The sequence below is a fragment of the Mandrillus leucophaeus genome, unplaced genomic scaffold, assembly GCF_000951045.1.
Source record: "Mandrillus leucophaeus isolate KB7577 unplaced genomic scaffold, Mleu.le_1.0 Scaffold322, whole genome shotgun sequence".
In the NCBI taxonomy this organism is placed as follows: Eukaryota; Metazoa; Chordata; class Mammalia; order Primates; family Cercopithecidae; genus Mandrillus; species Mandrillus leucophaeus.
Window position 1 is genome coordinate 760371 of NW_012103388.1, and position 20231 is coordinate 780601.

The following is a 20231-nucleotide window of genomic DNA, read 5'->3' on the forward strand; positions in this document are numbered from 1 at the left end:
AAAAAAAAAAAAAAAAAAGAAAGAAAGAAAAGAAATAGTACAAGATTCATAACGTTTTTAAAAAGTTACTTTAATCAGTCTTTCCATTTCATTCTTGAATTATTGTTTGTCTTATCCTGCCCAATAAGAACACAGATGTAATTAGTACACCCTTCTGCCACACGTCAGCAGAAATTCCCAAAAGCAAAACCCCACTTCCTCTATAACAACCAATTCCTAAAGACAAGTTATCTTCTTTCTCTCTTTTGTAGGGGTTTCTCAGAGGTAAACAGCATGCAATGATTTAATACAGTGCCATGAACATAATTAGACTACGGTCCTAGTTTGCTACTATTTAACTCTGCCAAGTTTCAGTTTTGGTTCCTTGGTATATAAAATGAAAGACTGGAATCTAAAGTTCTCTGAATCACCTTTCATTACTGACACTCAATGACGCATACCGTACACATACAAGTAAAAAAATAAGCATAGAGTTGTGGAAAGAATAGAGTTAAACAGACCTGAGCTAAAACTCCCCCTGACACCTATGGGTTGCCTGGCATTGGACAAATTATTTACTCTTAGATACCTCTTTCCTTATTTGCTACCTGTCTATTATGACCAACAAATAAAAGAATATAAATAATTTGTTAAAAGTGCTTAGCATGGTAAGGCCCCAATCCTCCAGTAAGTGACTCACTCTCACTTACCAGAAAGTTTTCACTCTTGACAGTTCTTTCTTTGTCGGGGGTGGGAAGGGATGGGGAGGGACAGAGTTTCGCTCTGTTGCCCAGGCTGGAGTGCACTGGCAAGGTATCTTGGCTTACTGCAACCTCCACCTCCCAGGTTCAAGCAATTCTCGTGCCTTAGCCTTTCCCACAGTTCTTTCTTAATACTTTTTTTTTTGGATTATTTATAAATAAACTTCAGTGACTAGATAGGATTTACAGTTTAACAAATTAGGGGGTGATTTCATTCTAACACATTCAGAACTAATTTATAAACATATATGCAGAATAACAACATAGAATAACAATTTAGAACTGCCAAATAATGTATTAGGTGCTGCACACTGCTGTAACACTGCCTTAACAGTTTTACATACCTTGTATACCATATAAAACTGAAATAGAACTTCATAAAAAGTGAAAAACATAATCTATTCACAACGTGTATGACTAACAACAATATTACATAGAAAAAGGATCCCTGCCATTTTATTAAGAGTTATAGAATCTTTTGAATCAATGCTTCCCCTTTTTTTGCCATCTTTGCAGGTCAGAGTTCCAATAACTGCTAAACAAAATTAATAGAAAGCAAATTCCAAGAGACTTTCAGTAAAGTAAGACTGAACACCCCAAAATCATTCAGCATATTTACAATATGTAAATTATCACAAAGCAAAACCTTTATAGAAATCATGAAATACAGCCCAACAGAGTAAAAAGCCTTAGGATAGAAAGTAGTGAAAGACTCATTAACAGTAGCATTCGTCGGACGGCTTCAATTTCAACTGTAACAATTGCGTGACTCTGATCTGTTTGTCAACTGTGGCACGTGTTCCCAGTCAGGGATTCTGCTAATTGAAAGTTAGAATCATTAAGACATTTAAAGATTGTGCAGGAACAGCATTATTCGTACTTGGTACTAGAAAGCGGTAAAACTATTCTGACTTGGTTAAATTTAAAAATCTCTTTCAGTTTTAATACACAAGAACTTCACCGTTAGGCCGTGCCCGGTGGCTCACGCCTGCAATCCCAGCACTTTGGGAGGCCGAGGCGGGAGGATCGATTGGGCCCAGGAGTTCGAGGTTCCAGTGAGCCGTGATCGCGTCACTGCACTCCAGACTGGGCAACAGAGCGAAACCATACCTCATTCGTTCATTCATTCATTCATAATTAATAAAATAAGTACAACGCACTTCGACATCTAAGCGTATGGAAATCCACGGTACAAACTGGTCCTTCCTCCACATGGAAATTAACTTTAGCTATATTATCTCCCCCACCTAAGAGTCAGTGCCTGAAAGCCCTCGCCCGAAAATTAGTTTGATATAGCTTTTTACTGTGTGACTTAGGTGAAAAGATTCTTTCCTTAAATATGAAAAGAAAAACCATGCAGTAATGACACAAAAAGAATGTGTTCACTGTAAAGTCAAGATTATGAAAGGTTCCCGTGGCTCAGAGGTTTTTTTAGGAGCAATCTGGGGCTACGACTTTTCCCATCACCGCCAGCTGGACCGACAGACGAGGCTGGAAAGGGTGATCAACATACCTGGAGGCAGCTGCAAATTAGCAGGAAACTGGATCGTCGTGGTGTTGGGGGTTTTCACGGCGACTATCTGAGGAGCAGGCAGCCTAGGGCCGCTGCTGAGTTTAGGAGGGGCGCTGACCGGAGCCACTTTGGTCACCAGGGTCCCCACGGGGGACTGCAGGGGCTGGGACGCCGTGGGCTCCACGCAGACGCTGACAGGAGCCTTAGTCACGGCGCCCAGGGCCACAGGAGTGCTCTCCACCCGCACCGGCAGCGCCCCGGCCGGGGCCATGGTCACGGTCCCCGAGGCGCTCACAGCAGCCGGGGAAGCGGCGCCGGCGGGTTCGGTGAGGCCGGCGGGCATCCCCCAGGGGCTCAGCAGCAGCTGCGGCGCTGCGGTTCCAGGAGCAGAGGTGAGGGGAGGCTTGGCGCGTGGCAGCCGACTCCGGTGCGGTTCGGGCTCCACAGCATCGCTGGGGAGAGGCGCGGGGGCCGCAGCAGCGAAACCAGTGACGGGCGCCGGCTGCCCGGCAGGACACGCGAGTCCCGGACCTTCCTCCTGTCCGCGCGAGCCTGGGCTGCCCCCGGAGCGACACCCGCCGGACCTCTCGCAGCTTCCTCAGCGGCGCTCACACGTGCGCTGCCTCAGCCCGGCGCCTCACGCTCGGGTCCCGCTGCTGCAGAGCCTGGACGTGCGGCTCCCGGAAGGTCGTAGCTCGCACCTCGAGCCTAACTCTGCGCAGCGGCTCCCCCGCCAGAAATTTCAAAACTACGAACACAGAGCGCCCATAGCCCCCTACGCGCGTTTGGCACGGCCCCTCCGCGCGGCCACGCCAGCCATGTTTATATAGCCACGCGGAGACCTCGCGCACGCGCCGAGGCCGCCGCCGCCGCCCCGGGCTTCCCCGGGATCCAGCCGCGTGATTGGTCAAGGAGCGGAGCCGCGCCCGTGACGTCACTGGGGACGGCTCCACGGAGCGTTAGAATTTTCCCCTGAATCCCCAGCAAGGAGGGGCGATACCAGAAACCTATCACGTGGGAGGGGCAAGCCGCACTTGGAAAACTGCGGCATCCGTGTTTCTCTGTGTCCCCCGTTGTTTGTTCCTCGAAAAGCCAGGACTAGACTATCTCCAGGATTCTATTTTTTAAGGAGAAAATGGGGAGGACTGATTTCCGAGAAGAGTGACTCAATAAGAATTCAATCACGCATTTTCACTGATTTTCTCTGGTGTCTTCACACTGAAGCGTTACTGAAGCGTTGCTAAAATTAGTAATTAGAATTGACGTTGTAAAAATTAAAATGGTGTATAGTTTTATAGTGTGTGAGATGTGCCTATTTTCACATTTTAGAGTTAAACTGCCTAAAATCTTAAATGGAAAATCTTTTATTCTCTGGTGCTGCTGTAGATGTCTCTGTCACCTCTAAACATTAAAATTGTGTGTCTGTCTTCAAAACTTAATGCTTTTTGATACCTATATAATTAGATTCTAGCACTTAGATATTAAGTGTGATCCTAGACATTATCTGGATAAATAAAAGGTGTTGACTGAATCGATATGAAAAAACTTGCTTCTTTGTAATGCAGTCAGAGAAGATGCCTTAATTTCAAGCTAAAGTCATAATATTGTATGTTTGTACGAACCAACACTGCACTGAAAGGAGATTTTACAAGTAGGCAGATGCTATGATCTGAATGTTGTTGTGTTTTTTGTTTTGTTTTGTTTTGTTTTGTTTTGGAAACAGGATCTAACTCTGTCACCCAGGCTGGAGTGCAGTGGCACCATTGGCTGATTGCAGCCTCCACCTCCTGGGCTCAAGTGATCCTCCTATTCTCCTACCTCAGACTCCCGAGTAGCTGGAATTACAGGGGAGCGCCACTGTGCCTAGGACAAACGGGGTCTCCTTATGTAGTTCAGGCTGGTCTCCAATTCCTGAACTCCTGCCTGGGCCTCCCAAAGTGTTGGGATTATACCCTCAACTGACTGTTAAAATGCTAAAGCTGAAGTTGATAGTATTAGAGGGTGGGGCCTTTAAAGGTGATTAGATCATAAGGGCGGGGCCCTCATGAATGGGATTCCATTCAGGACAAATCATGTTAAAGTGATGAATATGTTAGTTTGATTTAATTATTTCATGACACATGAAAACATCACATGATACCTCATAAATACATACAATTATTATTTGTCAGTTAAATACATTAAATAAATTTTTTTTTTTTTTGAAGAAACCTCAGAAAGATCCCTTACCCCTTCCAGCATGTGAGGTTTTAGTAAAGAGACTGCTGTCTAGGAAGCAAGACTCTCAGATACCGTATCTGCCTTGATCTTGAACTTCCCAAACTCTGGAATTATGGGACATAAACTTCTCTTTTTATGAGCTACCCAGTTTATGATATTTCATTATAGAAGCCCAAGTGAACGAAAAGAGCAGGCAACCTGACAGTTACAGCTCCTGCTTTTCTACCTCTCTGTAAACGTGTGCCGGCACGTTTAGATAAGATCTACTCACAAGATCTAGTAACGTCCACACACTTACCACCTGTCCTGTCTCTCACTTCTTGACGAGTCTAAATCCATCTCATGACCCAAATCAATCACACTCCCTCCCTTTCTGTGGTGAATTCCCTGATCACTTACCTTCTAGCAGATGCCTCAAAGTGGAGTTGGGGAGAGAAAAACTCAATTTATTGAGCACCTCCTGTGAAAGATGCATTTCCTTTTTCTAACTCCTTCATTTTACAAACTTAAAAACTGCAGTTAAAAAGAGTAATATTTCCAAGAAGCTGGAATTCAAACTCGTCAGTATGATGCCAAAGTGCATCTCTTTCCATTACTCCAAAAACCTCTGATTAATCATGTATCCCACAGTGCCCTTGGCAAAATGCCCTGAGCATAAAAGGCATTTAATAAATATTTGCTAAGGTAATGAATTGAATGAAGTTATGCAACATTTTCAGTGAAGCAAAATAGTGTAGTGTATTTGAATCTTAGATATGTTCTTCATTAAATGGGCAAATTATCCCTGATTTCTTTTTTTTTTTTTTTTTTTTTTTTGAGACGGAGTCTCGCTCTGCTGCCCAGGCTGGAGTGCAGTGGCCGGATCTCAGCTCACTACAAGCTCCACCTCCCAGGTTCTCGCCATTCTCCTGCCTCAGCCTCCCGAGTAGCTGAGACTACAGGCGCCTGCCACCGCGCCCGGCTAGTTTTTTGTATTTTTTAGTAGAGACGGGGTTTCACCGTGTTAGCCAGGATGGTCTCGATCTCCTGACCTCGTCATCCTCCCGTCTCGGCCTCCCAAAGTGCTGGGATTACAGGCTTGAGCCACCGCGACCGGCCTATTATCCCTGATTTCTTTTCTCCTCCGTATAGTAGTTACTTGGGTACGGAAGGATCAAAGTTTGTTTCGAGGACTCTCCCTTTCTAAATTTCCACTAGACCCCCACCCTCAACTCACATACTTTGTGTAGATAGGTAATTAACCTCCACCATCAAATTACAAAGAGACTTGGTTGAGGAACTATATGTTTTCGTAAAGTTAACCTTATGCATTTCTCTCTCTCTCTCTCTCTCTCTCTCTGGCGTGTGTGAGTACATGTGTGTGTGAGTGCGTGTGTGTATGTGTGTGTTTCGGCAGGGCAGGGCCGGGTGGGTGTGGGGTTGTGCAAGGGAGAACAGGGTACCCCTGTCTCCCAGGGTAGTTCAGTGAGGGCATCATGGCTCACTTGCAGCTTCAACCTCTTGGGCTCAAGAAATCCTTTCACCTCAGCCTCCCAAGTGGCTGGGGACCACAGGCCACCATGCCTAGCTAATTTTGCTTGTTTGTTTGTTTGTTTTGCAAAGACAAGGGTCTAACTATTAGGTTGGTGCAAAAGTAATTTTGGCAACATGTTTCCAAGGCTGATTTCAAATTCTTGGACTCAAGTGATCCTCCTGCCTCAGCCTCCCAAAGTGCTGGGATTACAGGCGTGAGCCTCGCATTTTTCTTATAATTGTTTATAATATGCAAATTCCTGATGTGGTGGTTCCTGCCTCTAATCCTAGCACTTTGAGAGGTCTCAAGCAGGAGGATTGCTTGAGGCCAGGAGTTCAAGACCAGCCTGGCCAACATGGTGAAACCCCGTCTCTATCAAAAATACAAAAATTAGCTGGGTGTGGTGGTGCATGCTTGTAATCCCAGCTACTTGGGAGGCTGAGGTAGGAGAATCGCTTGAACCTGGAAGACGGAGGTTGCAGTGAGCTGAGATCGCACTGCTGCACTCTAGCCTGGGTGACAGAGCAAGACTCCATCTCAAAAGAAAAAAAAAAGATAAGAAAAAGAAAAAAACAATTATTAGCCAATAAACAGATACTCACAAAAAATTAGATTACACACAAAACTATTAATGGAAGATATTTCTATTTAGAGACATTCTAAGTGATAATTTTTGTCTGTCTGCATTTTTAAATTTTCCTACAGTAAATGTGTCATATTTGCATAATCAAAAATTAAGACAAACTTTTTCTTAAAATATATATTCTTAGTGAGAATTGAAATCTGTAAGCACAGCTAAATACTCTCCAGTCTCCTCAACATAGCATCCAAGTACCTTTAATGGATCTCATGAACCTGGACAAGTATGGTAGCTTGCTGAAGCTAGGCCAAGCAGAAGCTTATTACAAATACTGTCTTAACCTAAGAAGACAGGCTATTTTCTCAGTGTGTAATCATTTCTTTTCACTTCGCAGTAAGTGTGGAAAAAGTAATAAGACTGTTCAAGAGCCAAAAATCGCCAAAATAATATTTATTTTGTAAAAGATTCTGCAAACACTGAACTTTATATTTTGTATTATAACACCAATTTTCTTGAATTATATTATTTTCAAAAGCCTCTCCTCTCTACCTACCTTCAGTCATTCATCTATGTAACATTTATTGAGTGCTTACTATAAGCTTGGCAATAAAGAATACATCAGTCAGGCTGGGCACAGTGACTCATGCCTGTAATACCAACACTTTGAGAGGCTGAGGCGGGTGGGTCACTTGAGGCCAGGAGTTTAAGAAGAGCCTGGGCAACATGGAGAAACCCCATCTTTACAAAAAATACAAAAATTAGCCTGATGTGGTGGCATGTGCCTGTAGTTCCAGCTACTTGGGAGGCAGAGGCACAGGAATCCCTTAAACCCAGGAGGCAGAGGTTTCAGTGAGCCAAGATCACGCCACTGCACTCCAGCCTGTAACACAGTAAGACTCTGTCTCAAAAAAAAACAAAAAAGTTAACTTTAGAGAAGAGAGTGATCAACTGTATCAAATGCAGCAGATAGGCCAAATAAAATGAGGACTAGGGAGTGCCTGTTCAATAGAGCAACACCATGTGGGCGTCACTGGTAACCTTGACAAGAGTAGTCCTGTGGAATGTGGGCATGAAAGCCTATTTAAAGCACGTTCATGAACGAATGGATGGAAATGTAAAGTTATAATGCAAAGTAAGGGAGAAAAAAATGGGGCCATGGGAGAAGAGATGAGGTCAAGAAAGAGATTTTCTTTGCAATAACTACATGTTTGTATGCTGATGGCAGTGTTCCAGTAGGGAGGGAAAACTGCTGATAGAGGAATAAAGAGGAATATTTGAATTGTTGGAACCATGTCCTTGAAGGCAAAGAAAGGGACAAAATCTAGAGCACAAATGTGCGCCTCTAGTCCCAGCTCCTTGGGAAGCTGAGGTAGAGGATCACTTGAGGACTTTGAGGTTGTAGTGCACTATAATTCTGCCTGTGATTAGCAACTGCACTGTAGCTGGTGCAACATAGTGAGACCCCCATCTCTAAAAAAATTTTTTTTAAATCTAGGTGCACAAGTGGAGGGGTTGAGCTTTGATAGGAGCCATAGACCATTCATCTATGGCAAGAGAAGGGAAGGCAGAGTTCTTGGCCATAGACGCTGGTAGATGGATATTTGTGGTGGTGGGAACTTGTGTAAATTCCTTTCTGATCATCCTCCCTTCCTCCAAACCAATCTATGTCTCCCACTGTTTCTAGGACAATCTTCCTAAAATGCAAATCTAATTTTACAACTCTCCTACATACCACTTCTTCACATCCACCTGTTACCCACAGGATAAAATCTCAAATAGCATGGCATACAATGTTCATTATGATCTGGCACCTATTAAATTGTCCAATCAATTCTACACTGCCATGTAGCCATGGGCACCTTGTAATGGCAGCATAGGGAAGTACAGGAATTTTGCCAATATCCCAAGGTCTCTCTTGACTTCATGACTTTGCATATATTATTTTACTTTTCTTCAAAGACCTTCCCCATGTTCTACCTGGTCAATTCCTATCTGGCTTCAAAAGTCAATAACCTAAGCCTCTCTTCCCCATCCCATAGCACATTATCATAGCACTCATTATATTGTTATTCAAGTTTTTCTTGCCTATCCTCTCCCATAGTTTAGTGGGCTGTGTCATGTTAATTTGAGGAGGAGAAGAGAGAACCGAATGCTTAGTAGATACCTGACAAAAAGCACTTATCTGACCCTTTCCTATCCCACTCCCAAGCTTTAGCACCTCAGAGACAGAAATTTTGTCCTGTCTGTGTACCCCTGGTGCCTCCTACAATTCTTCATATAGTAATAGGGGCTTAAATATTTCAGCTTTCTTTTCTCAGTCTATATTTTTCTTGGGTGATGACATTTACTTCCATGGCTTAATTTCTATCTATATATTTTTGACTTCCTGTATCTTTGACCCCAGATTTCTCTCCTGGCCTCAAGACCTATACAAACAACTGCCTAGTGTCTGCACCTGGGTGTCCCACAAGTTCAACCTAAACGGTCAGCAGTTGCCTCTGCATATATGCAGATTTCAACCCGCACTTGGTTGAATCTGCAGATATGCAGCCCAAGGATACAGAAAGCCGGCTGTATCTCATCTTCAAACCTGCTTTTTCTCCTATGGTCCCTATTTCAGTGAACTAGATCAACCTCCCTCCAGTGACCCAAAATGTAAAATTAAGAATTGACCAAAATTAGCCTGGCGTGGTGGTGGGCGCCTGCAATCGCAGCTACTCAGGAGGCTGAGGCAGGAGAATGGCGTGAACCCGGAAGGCAGAGCTTGCAGTGAGCTGAGACTGCGCCACTGCACTCCAGCCTGGGCAACAGAGCTAGACTCCGTCTCAAAAAAAAGAATTGACCTTGAGGTTAGGCGCGGTGGCTCACGCCTGTAATCCCAGCACTTTAGGAGGTCTAGGAGGGCGGATCACCTGAGGTCAAGAGTTGGAGATTGGCCTGGCCAACATAGCCAAACCCCAGCTCTACTAAATATACAAAATTTAGTGGGGCGTGGTGGCAGGCACCTGTAATCCCAGCTACTCCGAAGGCTGAGGCAGGGAGAATTGCTTGAACACACGAGGCAGAGGTTGCAGTGATCCGAAATCGAACCACTGCACTCCAGCCTGGGCGACAGAGGGATACTGTCTCAAAAAAAAAAAAAAAAAAAAGACCTTGAGTTTTTCCCATCCTTCACTTGTTTCAATCAGTCATTAGATCCTGTCAATCTCTTAATCAAATCTGTAATATCCCCGGAATCCATCAGTCTCTCATTCCCACTGCCACTCTCTTAATTCATACCCAAGAATGCTCACTTGAATTATTCTAACTGGGTTCCCTCCACACCACCAGCCTTGCTCCTTCTTCATTCTATACTCTAGTCTATTTTTTATTTTATTTTATTTTATTTTTTAGACGCAGAATCTTTCTCTGTCTCTTAGGCTGGAGAACAGTAGTGCCATGATATCTCACTCCACCCTCAAAATCCTGGGTTCAAGCAATCACCCACCTCAGCCTCCCAAGTAGCTGGGACTACAGGGTTCACACCACCACATCCACCTAATTTTTTGGTTTGATTTGTAGACACAGTATCTCATGTTACCCAGGCTGGTCTCAAACTTCTGACCTCAAATGATCCTCCTGCCTTGGCCTCCCAAAGTGTTGGGATTACAGAGCCAAACCACCGTGGCCGGCCAGAGATTTTTATTTAAAATATTTGTTTAGCATTAACATTATAATTAATCAGTCTTTGAAGTGGTATTATTTTTCTCTCTTACTAAAAGCAGCCTAAAAAACTTACTAATTTTCATCTGTTTATAATTCCATCATTATTCCTGAATTCTCATTTTTGTATAGTACTTCATTCATTTTTATTATTTTTGTACAGACAGCGGGGCTCTTGCTTTGTTGCCCGAGCTGGTCTCGAACTCCTGGCCTCAAGCAATCCTCCTGTTTGAGGCCTCTCAAAGTGCTAGGATTATAGGCATGAACCATCACATCAAGCATTTGCATATTATTTCTAATTCTTGTCCATTTTATGTTTGCTACTCTGTGCAGTGTATGAATAATTTTGTTTGTAATGTAGAACTTAACTCTACCTAAATAATTTTCCATGCCTAAACATTTAAATCAGGTCACCTAAATAATTCCCCATTTCTAAAATGTCTTCATAATTATTATTTTATACATAACATTTATTAAACAAGAACACATAATTGTTTGCACGTATAATTACAAATTGTGATAAATGCCGTGCTTTGAAAGAGAATAATAAACAGGATCTAATTTAGATACGGAGCTAGGGAAGTGTTCCAGGAATTAAAAGAAAGCCTCTGAGACTGGTCAGAGTAAGCTGGAGGGACTGTGGCCTGAATTATGCTGGAGAGGCAGAGAAGGGCCTGAACTCTTCAGGATCTTAAAGGATGTGTGATGTGCACATGAAAGCAATTTAAATATTTTAAGCTGAGGAGTAATATGAATTTATTGAATTTTTAAACTTTTCGTTTCAAATAATTTCAAATTTAGAGAAGAGTTGCAAGAAGTCCTACTTGCAGCTAGGCACAATGGCTCACACCCGTAATTCCAGCACTTTGAGAGGCTAAGGGGGGAGGATTGCTTGAACCCAGGAGTTTGAGACCAACCTGGGCAACATAGCAAAACATTTTAAAAATTAGCTGGATGTGGTGGCATGTGCCTATAGCTCCAGCTACTCAGGAGGCTGAGTTGGAAGGATCACTGGAGCCTAGGGGGTATCAGTTACAGTGAGCCCTGATCGTACTACTGCACTCCAGCGTGGGTGACAAAGTGAGACCCTGCAAACAAGTGTCCTTTTTTGCAGTCTATTTAGTGCCAGGTTCTTTACATTTTTGTCTCACAAAAAATAAATACTACTTACGACTCTCACATATCCTTCACCCAGGTTCACTAATGCTTAACATTTTGATTTGTTTTACCACTTGCTCTTGCTCTCTCTTTCCATGTGTATATATGTGTCTGTATGTAGGTGTATACACACACAAACACACACACCTTCAGTCCTCATTGTTTGTAGATTCTGTATTTGTGAATTTTTCTACTTGCTAAAATGTATTCATAACCCCCAAATCAATCATCCATCAAAGCACTTTTGCTATGTTTTGTAGATATGCATAGAGCAATACAAATTTGAGTTGCCTGATCCGCATATTTCCAGCTGAGACTGAAAAAGGTAACACTCTGCCTCTTATTTTCACTCTTATACTGTAAACAAGTGCCTTTTTTTGGTAGTCTACTTAGTGCATGTTTTTCACATTTTTGTGCTTTCTGTTGGTGATTTTGCTGTATAAAACAGCCCCCAGGCAAAGTGTTGAAGAGCTGTTTAGTGTTCCTAAGTGCAAAGAAGCTGCGCTTACAGAGAGATAACGCACACGTTAGAGAAGCTTCTTCAAGCATGAGTTATAGTGCTGTTGACTTAGTTCAATGTTAATGAATCAACAATCTATATTGAATAAAGTGTCTTTAAACAGAAACACACATGAAATAAGGTCAGGTATTGGTCAGTGGTCAAAAATGTCATGACGAGAGGCTCGAAGGAGCTTAACTCTATTTCCTGTAGGAGCAGCAGTTCAGTGTTGGCTAATTCAGTGTTAGTTGTGCCTTTAAAGAACATAACTACCTTAAATAATGAGAACCAATTCTACACACACCTTTGATCCTGAACTACTTTTAAATAAGTTGTGACATGCCCCTTCCCTTACCCCTAAATACTTCGATAATATATACATCTTTTTTTTTTTTTTTTTTTTTAACGGAGTTTCACTCTGTCGCCCAGGCTGAAGTGCAGCAGCACAATCTTGGCTCACTGCAACCTCCACCTCCTGGGTTCAAGTGATTCTCCTGCCTCAGCCTCCCGAGTAGCTGGGATTACAGGAGTGTACCACCACACTCAGATAATTTTTTATATTTTTGGTCGAGAAGGGGTTTCACCATGTTGGACAGGCTGATTTTGAACTGCTGACCTCAGGTTATCTGCCCACCTCAGTCTCTCAAAGTGCTGGGATTGCAGGTGTGAGTCACCCGCCAGACTTTTTTTTTTAAGAGACAGGATCTGGCTTGCTCTGTCTTTCAGGCTGGAGTAGAGTGGCACAATAATGGCTCACTGCAGCTTTGACCTCACAGGTTCAAGCAATCCTCTTATCTCAGCCACCCAAGTAGCTGGGACTACAGTTGTGCACTACCATGCCCAGTTAATTTTTTTTTTTTTTTTTTAATTTAAGAGATGGGGTTTTGCTATGTTGCCCAAGCTGTTCTCAAACTCCTGGACTCAAGTGATCCTCCTTCCTCAGCCTCCTAAAGTGCTGGGATTATTGGCATGAGCCACCATGCCCAGCTGAGGTTATGCATTTTGACAGCATACTATATAAATGATGTTATGACTTTTGTATCACATTAGGAGACATAAGATGTAGGTCTATCTTACCATCGTTTACACTAAACGTAGCCATTTATTCGTGATGATATCTGCCAGGATTCTTATTTAAAGTGATATTTTTCCTCTCTGTAATTAATAATAAACATGTGAAACATATTTGCAACTATGAAAATATCCTGTTCTTCATTAAGATTTCACCTATTAAGTTTAGTATCCATTCATGACTCTTAGCTGAATTAATTATCACTATGATGGCTGCAAAATAGTGATTTTTCTAACTCATTTCTTTTACATTGTCAGTTACCATTCTACTAGAAGAAATGGTTTTCGGCAGAGTGCGGTGGCTCATGCCTACATTCTGAGCACTTTAGGAGGCCAAGGTGGGCGGATCACTTGAGCTCAGGAGTTCGAGACCAACGTAGACAAGATAGTAAAACCCCATCTCTACAATAAAATTTTAAAAAGTTAGCCAAGTGTGGTGGCATGTGCCTGTAGTCCCAGCTACTAAGGAAGCTGAGGCAGGAGGATCGCTTGAGTCAGGGAGGTTGAGGCTGCGGTGAGCCAAGATCACACCACTGTACTCCAACCTGGGCAACAGGATGAGAATCTGACTAAAAAAAAATATTTTTTTTGAGATGGAGTCTTGCTCTGTCATCCAGGCTGGAGTGCAGTGGCATAATCTCGGCTCACTGTAGCCTCCGCCTCCCAGATTCAAGTGACCCTCCTGCCTCAGCCTCCCAAGTAGCTGAGATTTCAGGTGTGTATCACCACACCTGGCTAATTTTTGTCTTTTTAGTAGAGATGGGATTTTGCCATGTGGTCCAGGCTGGTCTCAAACTCCTGGCCTCAGCCTCCCAAAGTGTCAGCCTCAGCCTCCCAAAGTGCTGGGATTACAGGTGTGAGCCACCGCACCTGACTCAGATGGCACATTTCAACAATGCAAAACTGCAGTGCAAAAAGCACAATCCACAGAGGTAAAAACCTATGGATCTTAGCGGTAGATTAAATAAAGTAGCTGAGGGAGTGAACAGTTATGAACGTCTCCAACATTTCCTGCTTAAGAACTTGGGTGGAGGGTGATTTCGTGATTTTATTCACAGTGATGGGGAAGACTAGAGGTGAAACAGCTCTGATGGGAAAGATCAAAAGGAACTTGAAAGTGAAATGCAGTCTAGGTTTTATGTTACCCTGATGCCCGCACTTCCTGACACAGTATAGATGTTACTTAAAGTGATAGGATTGAGTGTTATCACTAACAAAGAAAAGGTGTGGGGAAGACAGAAGAACCCACATCAAACCTCAGCATTTAGCAGTAGCATAGAAAAAGAAGTCAATAAAGGGAACTAGTGAAGTAGGAGAGGCTGCAGAGGCGGGTGAAAACAAGCAAAAGGAGTGAAGTCAGGAAGCCGAGATCAAAGAGTTACTAGATGAAATGCTGACAGACCAGTAGGATTTCAACTTTTTCTCTTCCAGAATGATTATTTCTGAAGCCAGGGATCTTCTTACTGCTGTTCATTGCTGATTGCTGTATTCTTACAGTGCCTGGCCCATAGTAAGAGCTTAATAAATATTTGCTGGCTGACTGAATTTTTTCTTTTTTTTGAGACGAAGTTTTGCCCTTGTTCCCCAAGCTGGAGTGCAATGGCACAATCTCAGCTCACTGCAGCCTCCACTTCCTGGGATCAAGTGATTCTCCTGCCTCAGCCTCTGCAGTAGCTGGGATTAGAGGCATCCACCACCACGCGCAGCTAATTACACGCCTGGCTAATTTTGCATTTTCAGTAGAGATGGGGTTTCACTATGTTAGTCAGGCTGGTCTCGAACTCCTGACCTCAGGTGATCCACCCGCCTCGGCCTCCCAAAGTGCTGAGATTATAGGCATAAGCCACCACGCCCAGCCTTGAATGAATAAATTTGTAGATTATGTGTTTTTGTAGTATTATTGTATTGATTAGTTATAGCTCCAGAAAAATGTTGAATAATAACAATAACATGCTTCCTAGTCTTGTTCTTGATACAGTAGTTTCTCAAGTGGTTTAATTGTTTGTTTGCCTCTCTAAAAGAAACATTTAATTGTTCTTCCGTAGGTAAAAACTTTCTGGCCAAGCATCATGGTGCATGCCTGTAATTCTAGCACTTTGGGAGGCCGGGGCAGAAGGATTCCTTGAGCCCAGGAGTTGGGGACCAGCCTGGGCAGCATAGCAAGACCCTGTCTCTACAAAACAAACAAAAAAAACTTTTTATGGCCCCCTCAGACACCCTACCACACGCTTCCAATGCCTCAAGAGTAAAATCCTAATATAGAATAGAAGTTCCGTCCTGAGATGTGACCTCTGCTTGGCGTCACTCTAGCTACCCCTGTCTTCCCACACTGATCTCCTCATGACACCATGCGCCTCTTGCCAGGCAATGAGGTAGTGGAAGAGCTTTTCCCAAGATAGTCTTCCTTGACCCTCTTCCCAACAAATGTCCTTCATTGTGTATATTCATTACTTCCTGGTATATTCATTACTTCCCTGTCTTCCCAGGACACTTTAAGTTCGTTAACAAAAGGGCCTGGGTTATTTTACTGTTTAACTTGCAGTTTCTGACACACTACTGTGAGGTTTCATTGTAACTGGGCTAAAATCTCTCACCTACCATCACCTCTCTTTTATTTTTTCCCAGCTACTGCTCTCCAGAGACACTTCATCTTTTAAGCATCAACAAGCTTTCCATTATATCTTCCCTTCATGGTCAAGTAATTCCAGCAAATATATTACATTTTAATTACATTGTTATCTGATAAGGTGTGATCTCTTTCTTCTATTTTTTAAAGAGGAACTTCTGAACCAGGAAAAAGAAAGATTTCAAGTTTTCAAGACTTACAAGTTGTCAACCTCACTGCCTCCTACAGCTTTATATATATTAGACTTGGGTATAAATTCAGATTTGCAATGTGCTTTAGTGTATCAAAGACTCAGAGAAGACTTGCAGTAAAGCGGCAGTTCTCAACATTTTTATTTTTTATTATTATTTTTAAGAGAGACAAGGTCTCACCTTGTTGCCCGGGCTGATCTTGAACTCCTTGGCTTGCCTAAGCAAAGCTCCCACCTCAGCCTCCCAAAGTGCTGGGATTACAAGCCTGAGCCACTGGACCCACCCCTCAAACTTTTTCATCTCGTGAAAATTTTACACTTTCATTTATTTATTTTAAAACATATTTATTTGTTTAGATGTGGAGTCTCGCTCTATCACCCAGGCTGGAGTGCAGTGGCGCGATCTCGGTTCACTGCAACCTCTGCCTCCCGGGGTCAAGCAATTCTTCTGCCTCAGTCTCCCGAGTAGCTAGTATTACAGGCAGGAGCCACCACGCCTGGCTATATTTTTGTTGTATTTTTAGTAGAGATGGGGTTTCACCATGTTGGCCCGGCTGGTCTAGAACTCTTGACCTAATCCACCTGTCGTGGCCTCCCAAAGTGTTGGGATTACAGGCATGAGCCACCATACCAGGCCTATTTTTACACTTTTAAAAGCGTTAAATATTTTCTTTATATGGACTATATCTATCACTATTTACCATGTTAGAAATTAAAACTAAGAAAAGTATAAATTTTTAATTAGTTTGTTTTAAAATAACTATACAAGCCTCATTACATGTTCTATAGCTAGGATCCAGTCAGGAGACAGTTACTGCGTTAGTTATCTAAAGAGCGATATTTTAATATAAAGAAGTGTTAGCTGGTAGCTGGGCACGGTGGCTCACGCCTATAATCCCAGCACTTTGGGAGGCCAAGGTGGGCGGATCACTTGAGGTCAGGAGTTCAAGACCAGCCTACCCAACATGGCGAAACCCCCTCTCTACTAAAAATACAAAAATTAGCCAGGCATGGTGGCGCATACCCATAATCCCAGCTAAGCACGAGAATTGGTTGAACCCGGGAGGCGGAGGTTGCAGTGAGCTGAGATCATGCCACTACACTCCAGCCTGGGCAACAGAGTGAGACTTTGTATTTAAAAAGAAAAAAAAAAAGATTAGCTAGTAGATGGCAATTAACTCTAAACAGGGTAGAAGAGGAGCCCGAGGCATCAAGAAGTGGCAGGTGCAAAAAGGCACATACTCCCTCCAGAGGGAGAGTGGACAATAAGTAAAACCAAGGACAAGCAGAGGGCCATTCCCCAGGGCTGAGGATTCGACCTCTTGAAAAGAGCCTGGAATACTAGCCGGCTGACTGAAGAAATTTGCCAGACATAGTGGCCCATTGCAGGTCTATAAAGCCATTGAAGATGGAGAAAGCTGGCTGGAGGGAGTAAGTGGGGTTCATGTGCACTAAATAATAAATAATAATGGAGTACCAGAATCCAGAAGCCAAGTAGCTACCTACTGCTCTCGCTCTATGAAACACTTCAGTGACTTCTGTTGACGCAACTTCACATTTCACCAGTGGGCAAAGAAATGTTTTCAGGACAGGGTCTAGGCTCCACTATTACAAAGGACAGCAAAGGAAGGTGGCTTTATAGCTGAGAGACAAGAAATTGATAACTAGCACACACATTACCAATATTTTATAACATTTCACAAAAAATACGTTTCATTTTTGTTTGTTTGTTTGTTTGTTTCAGACGGAGTCTTGCAGTGTCACCCAGGCTGGAGTGCAATGGCACAATCTCAGTTCACTGCAACCTCCACCTCCTGGGTTCACCTGATTCTCCTGCCTCAGCCTCCCGAGTAGCTGGGATTACAAGCACACACCACCACACCCGGCTGATTTTTTGTATTTTTAGTAGAGATGGGGTTTCACTATGCTGGCTGGACTGGTCTTGAACTCCTGACTTCTCGACCCGCCCACCTCGGCCTCCCAAAGTGCTGGGATTACAGGCATGAGCCACCATGCCCAGCCTTGTTTTTTTTTAATCTGTTTTTTGTTTTTGTTTTTTGTTTTTCTGACAGGCTCTGTCATCTAGGCTGGAATGCAGTGTGGTGCAATCATAGCTCACTGCAGCCTCTAACTCCTGGGCTGAAGTGATTCTCCTTCCTCAGCCTCCCAAGTAGCGGGGACTACAGGTGTGTCCCACCACGCCTGACTAATTTTTTTTCGTTTTTTCATATTATTTGTAGAGATGGGGTTGCACCATGTTGCCCAGGGTGGTCTCGAACGATTGAACTGAAGCAATCCTCTCGCCTCTGCCTCTCAAAGTGTTGAGATTACTGGTGTGAGCCACCACAACCAGCCTTATAAATATTTTTAATTAAAAATAACTATAATTAAAAAAAAAACAGTGAAAGAGTGACATTGTTGCAAATATCTTTAATGTCTAGCTTGGTAGAAGACAGCTGGATTGTGCATCTTGATTCTGCATTTACTCTGTTGCAATATATTATTTTGGTTCAAGTATTTGAAGATAATGTGGCCTCACACAGATGAGGTAGTTAGAAAAAGGAGGAGTATTTTAATAGCCTTTTCAGATCGTTGTGGATGATATTCTTCCTTATGTTACACCAAAGCTTGACAAGTGGTAGTTTCTTCAAGGTGAGTTCCAGTGTAGAAATTGAAATCCTATCTATTAACTTTTCATACTTTGTCACATTGGAGTTCATTGATTACATTAGACCTCTGATTGGATCTTTTACTCATGCATGGTTTTATTGAATTCTGCATGTCTTCAGAAAATATTGATTCACTGAGTTATTCAGATCTTCCAAAGGTTGACATATTTCATTATACAATACCAAAAATTTATTTTTCTCAATAACACCATCAGTCTCATCAGCTTTATGTCTTGGGAAGCTGTCAGTCTCACAGTTGTATACAGAAGTCTCCCAAAATTCTAATTTTTGCTTAAAGTCTTGAACCTTGTCATTGGCAATAAATGCCATCAGCTGTTTTCTTAACAGTGAGTTTCATTATTTTCATTTTTGAGTCAATGTTTGCCACGTAACCAAGTATGAGCAAAAATAGTTTGTTGGTTGTTCTTTCAAGTAAGAAACAGCGGTTCATGAAAAAGTGGTTAGTTCAGATGGCAATTCACACAATCACACATAGGCCTTTCCTCATATCAATCATCTTATTGTGGTAAAGAGTAGAACTATTTTATGTGTGCTCCCCACTATATTGCACAGAATATTTAAAAGATATGATTTTTTACTGCTTCATCGAGAACATTTTAAAGTAAAACTGCCTCTTTTTAAACTGTGAGTAGTTGGCAGTAAATAATACAATTACTACTATACACGTACAATATGCAGTACTACTGGAAAGTTTGCTGTCTGCATTAGGTTTCTGCAGAGAGAAAGAACCAATAGCATATAGATAGCTGGATAGGTAGATAGATAGATAGATCAAAGATAGATAAGAAGGGATTTATTAGGGGAATTGGCTCACACAACTATGAGAAGTCCCATGATAGCCACCCGCAAGCTGGCCTCAGAATGGGTTAACTCTCCATCTAAGGCTGAAGGCCTGAGAACCTGGGGATGCTGCTGCTCCAAGTCCCAGAGTCCAAAGACCCGATAACTGGGAATTCAGATGTCCAAGGCAGGAGCAGAAGAGTGTCCCAGTTCCAGAGGAGAGTTAATTCACCTTTCCTCTGCCTTTTTGTTCTATCTGATTTGCAGCCCGTTGAATGGTGTCCACCCACATTGGTGAGAGCAGATCTTCTTTACTCAATCCACTGATTCAAATGCTAATCTCTTTCCAGAAACAGCTCACAGACACACCCATAAAAAATGGTATATCAGCTATTTGGGCTTCCCTTCACCCAGCCAAATTGACATCTAAAATTAACCATTGCTCGGCACGGTGGCTCAAGCCTATAATCCCAGCACTTTGGGAGGCCTAGGTGAGTGGATCACTTGAGCCCAGGAGTTCAAGACTAGTCTGGGCAACATAATGAAACCCCGTCTCCACAAAAAAATTTTTAAAAATTAGCTGGGTTTGGTGGCACGCACCTGTAGTCACAGCAGTTGTTGAAGGTGGATGTGGGTGGGGGCAGTAGGTGCGTGGAGGTGCTGAGGCAGGAGGATTGCTTGAGCCTAGGATGTCAAGGCTACAATGAGTCGTGATTACGCCGCTGCACTGCAGCCTGGACAACAAAGCAAGACTTTGCCTCAAAATAATAATAATGGGCTGAGCATGGTGGCTCACGCCTGTAATTCCAGCACTTTGGGAGGCCGATGTGGGCAGATCACCTGAGGTCAGGAGTTCGAGACCAGCCTGACCAACATGGAGAAACCCCATTTCTACTAAAAATACAAAATTAGCCAGGCGTGGTGGCACATGTCTGTAATCCCAGCTACT

General features: G+C 42.9%; 1 protein-coding gene across 2 annotated transcripts in view; it reads right to left on the reverse strand.

Annotated features, from left to right (window-relative positions):
• TAF4B (TAF4b RNA polymerase II, TATA box binding protein (TBP)-associated factor, 105kDa) overlaps positions 1 to 3091 on the reverse strand; it is a 175942-nt gene extending 172851 nt beyond the window's left edge. For both annotated transcript variants that reach the window (XM_011988045.1, XM_011988044.1), the window contains exon 1: positions 2254 to 3091. In XM_011988045.1, the coding sequence (XP_011843435.1) occupies positions 2254 to 2596 (343 nt within the window). In that variant the 5' untranslated portion in view covers positions 2597 to 3091. The remainder of the gene's footprint in view (positions 1 to 2253) is intronic.
• Positions 3092 to 20231: the final 17140 nt, after the last annotated feature.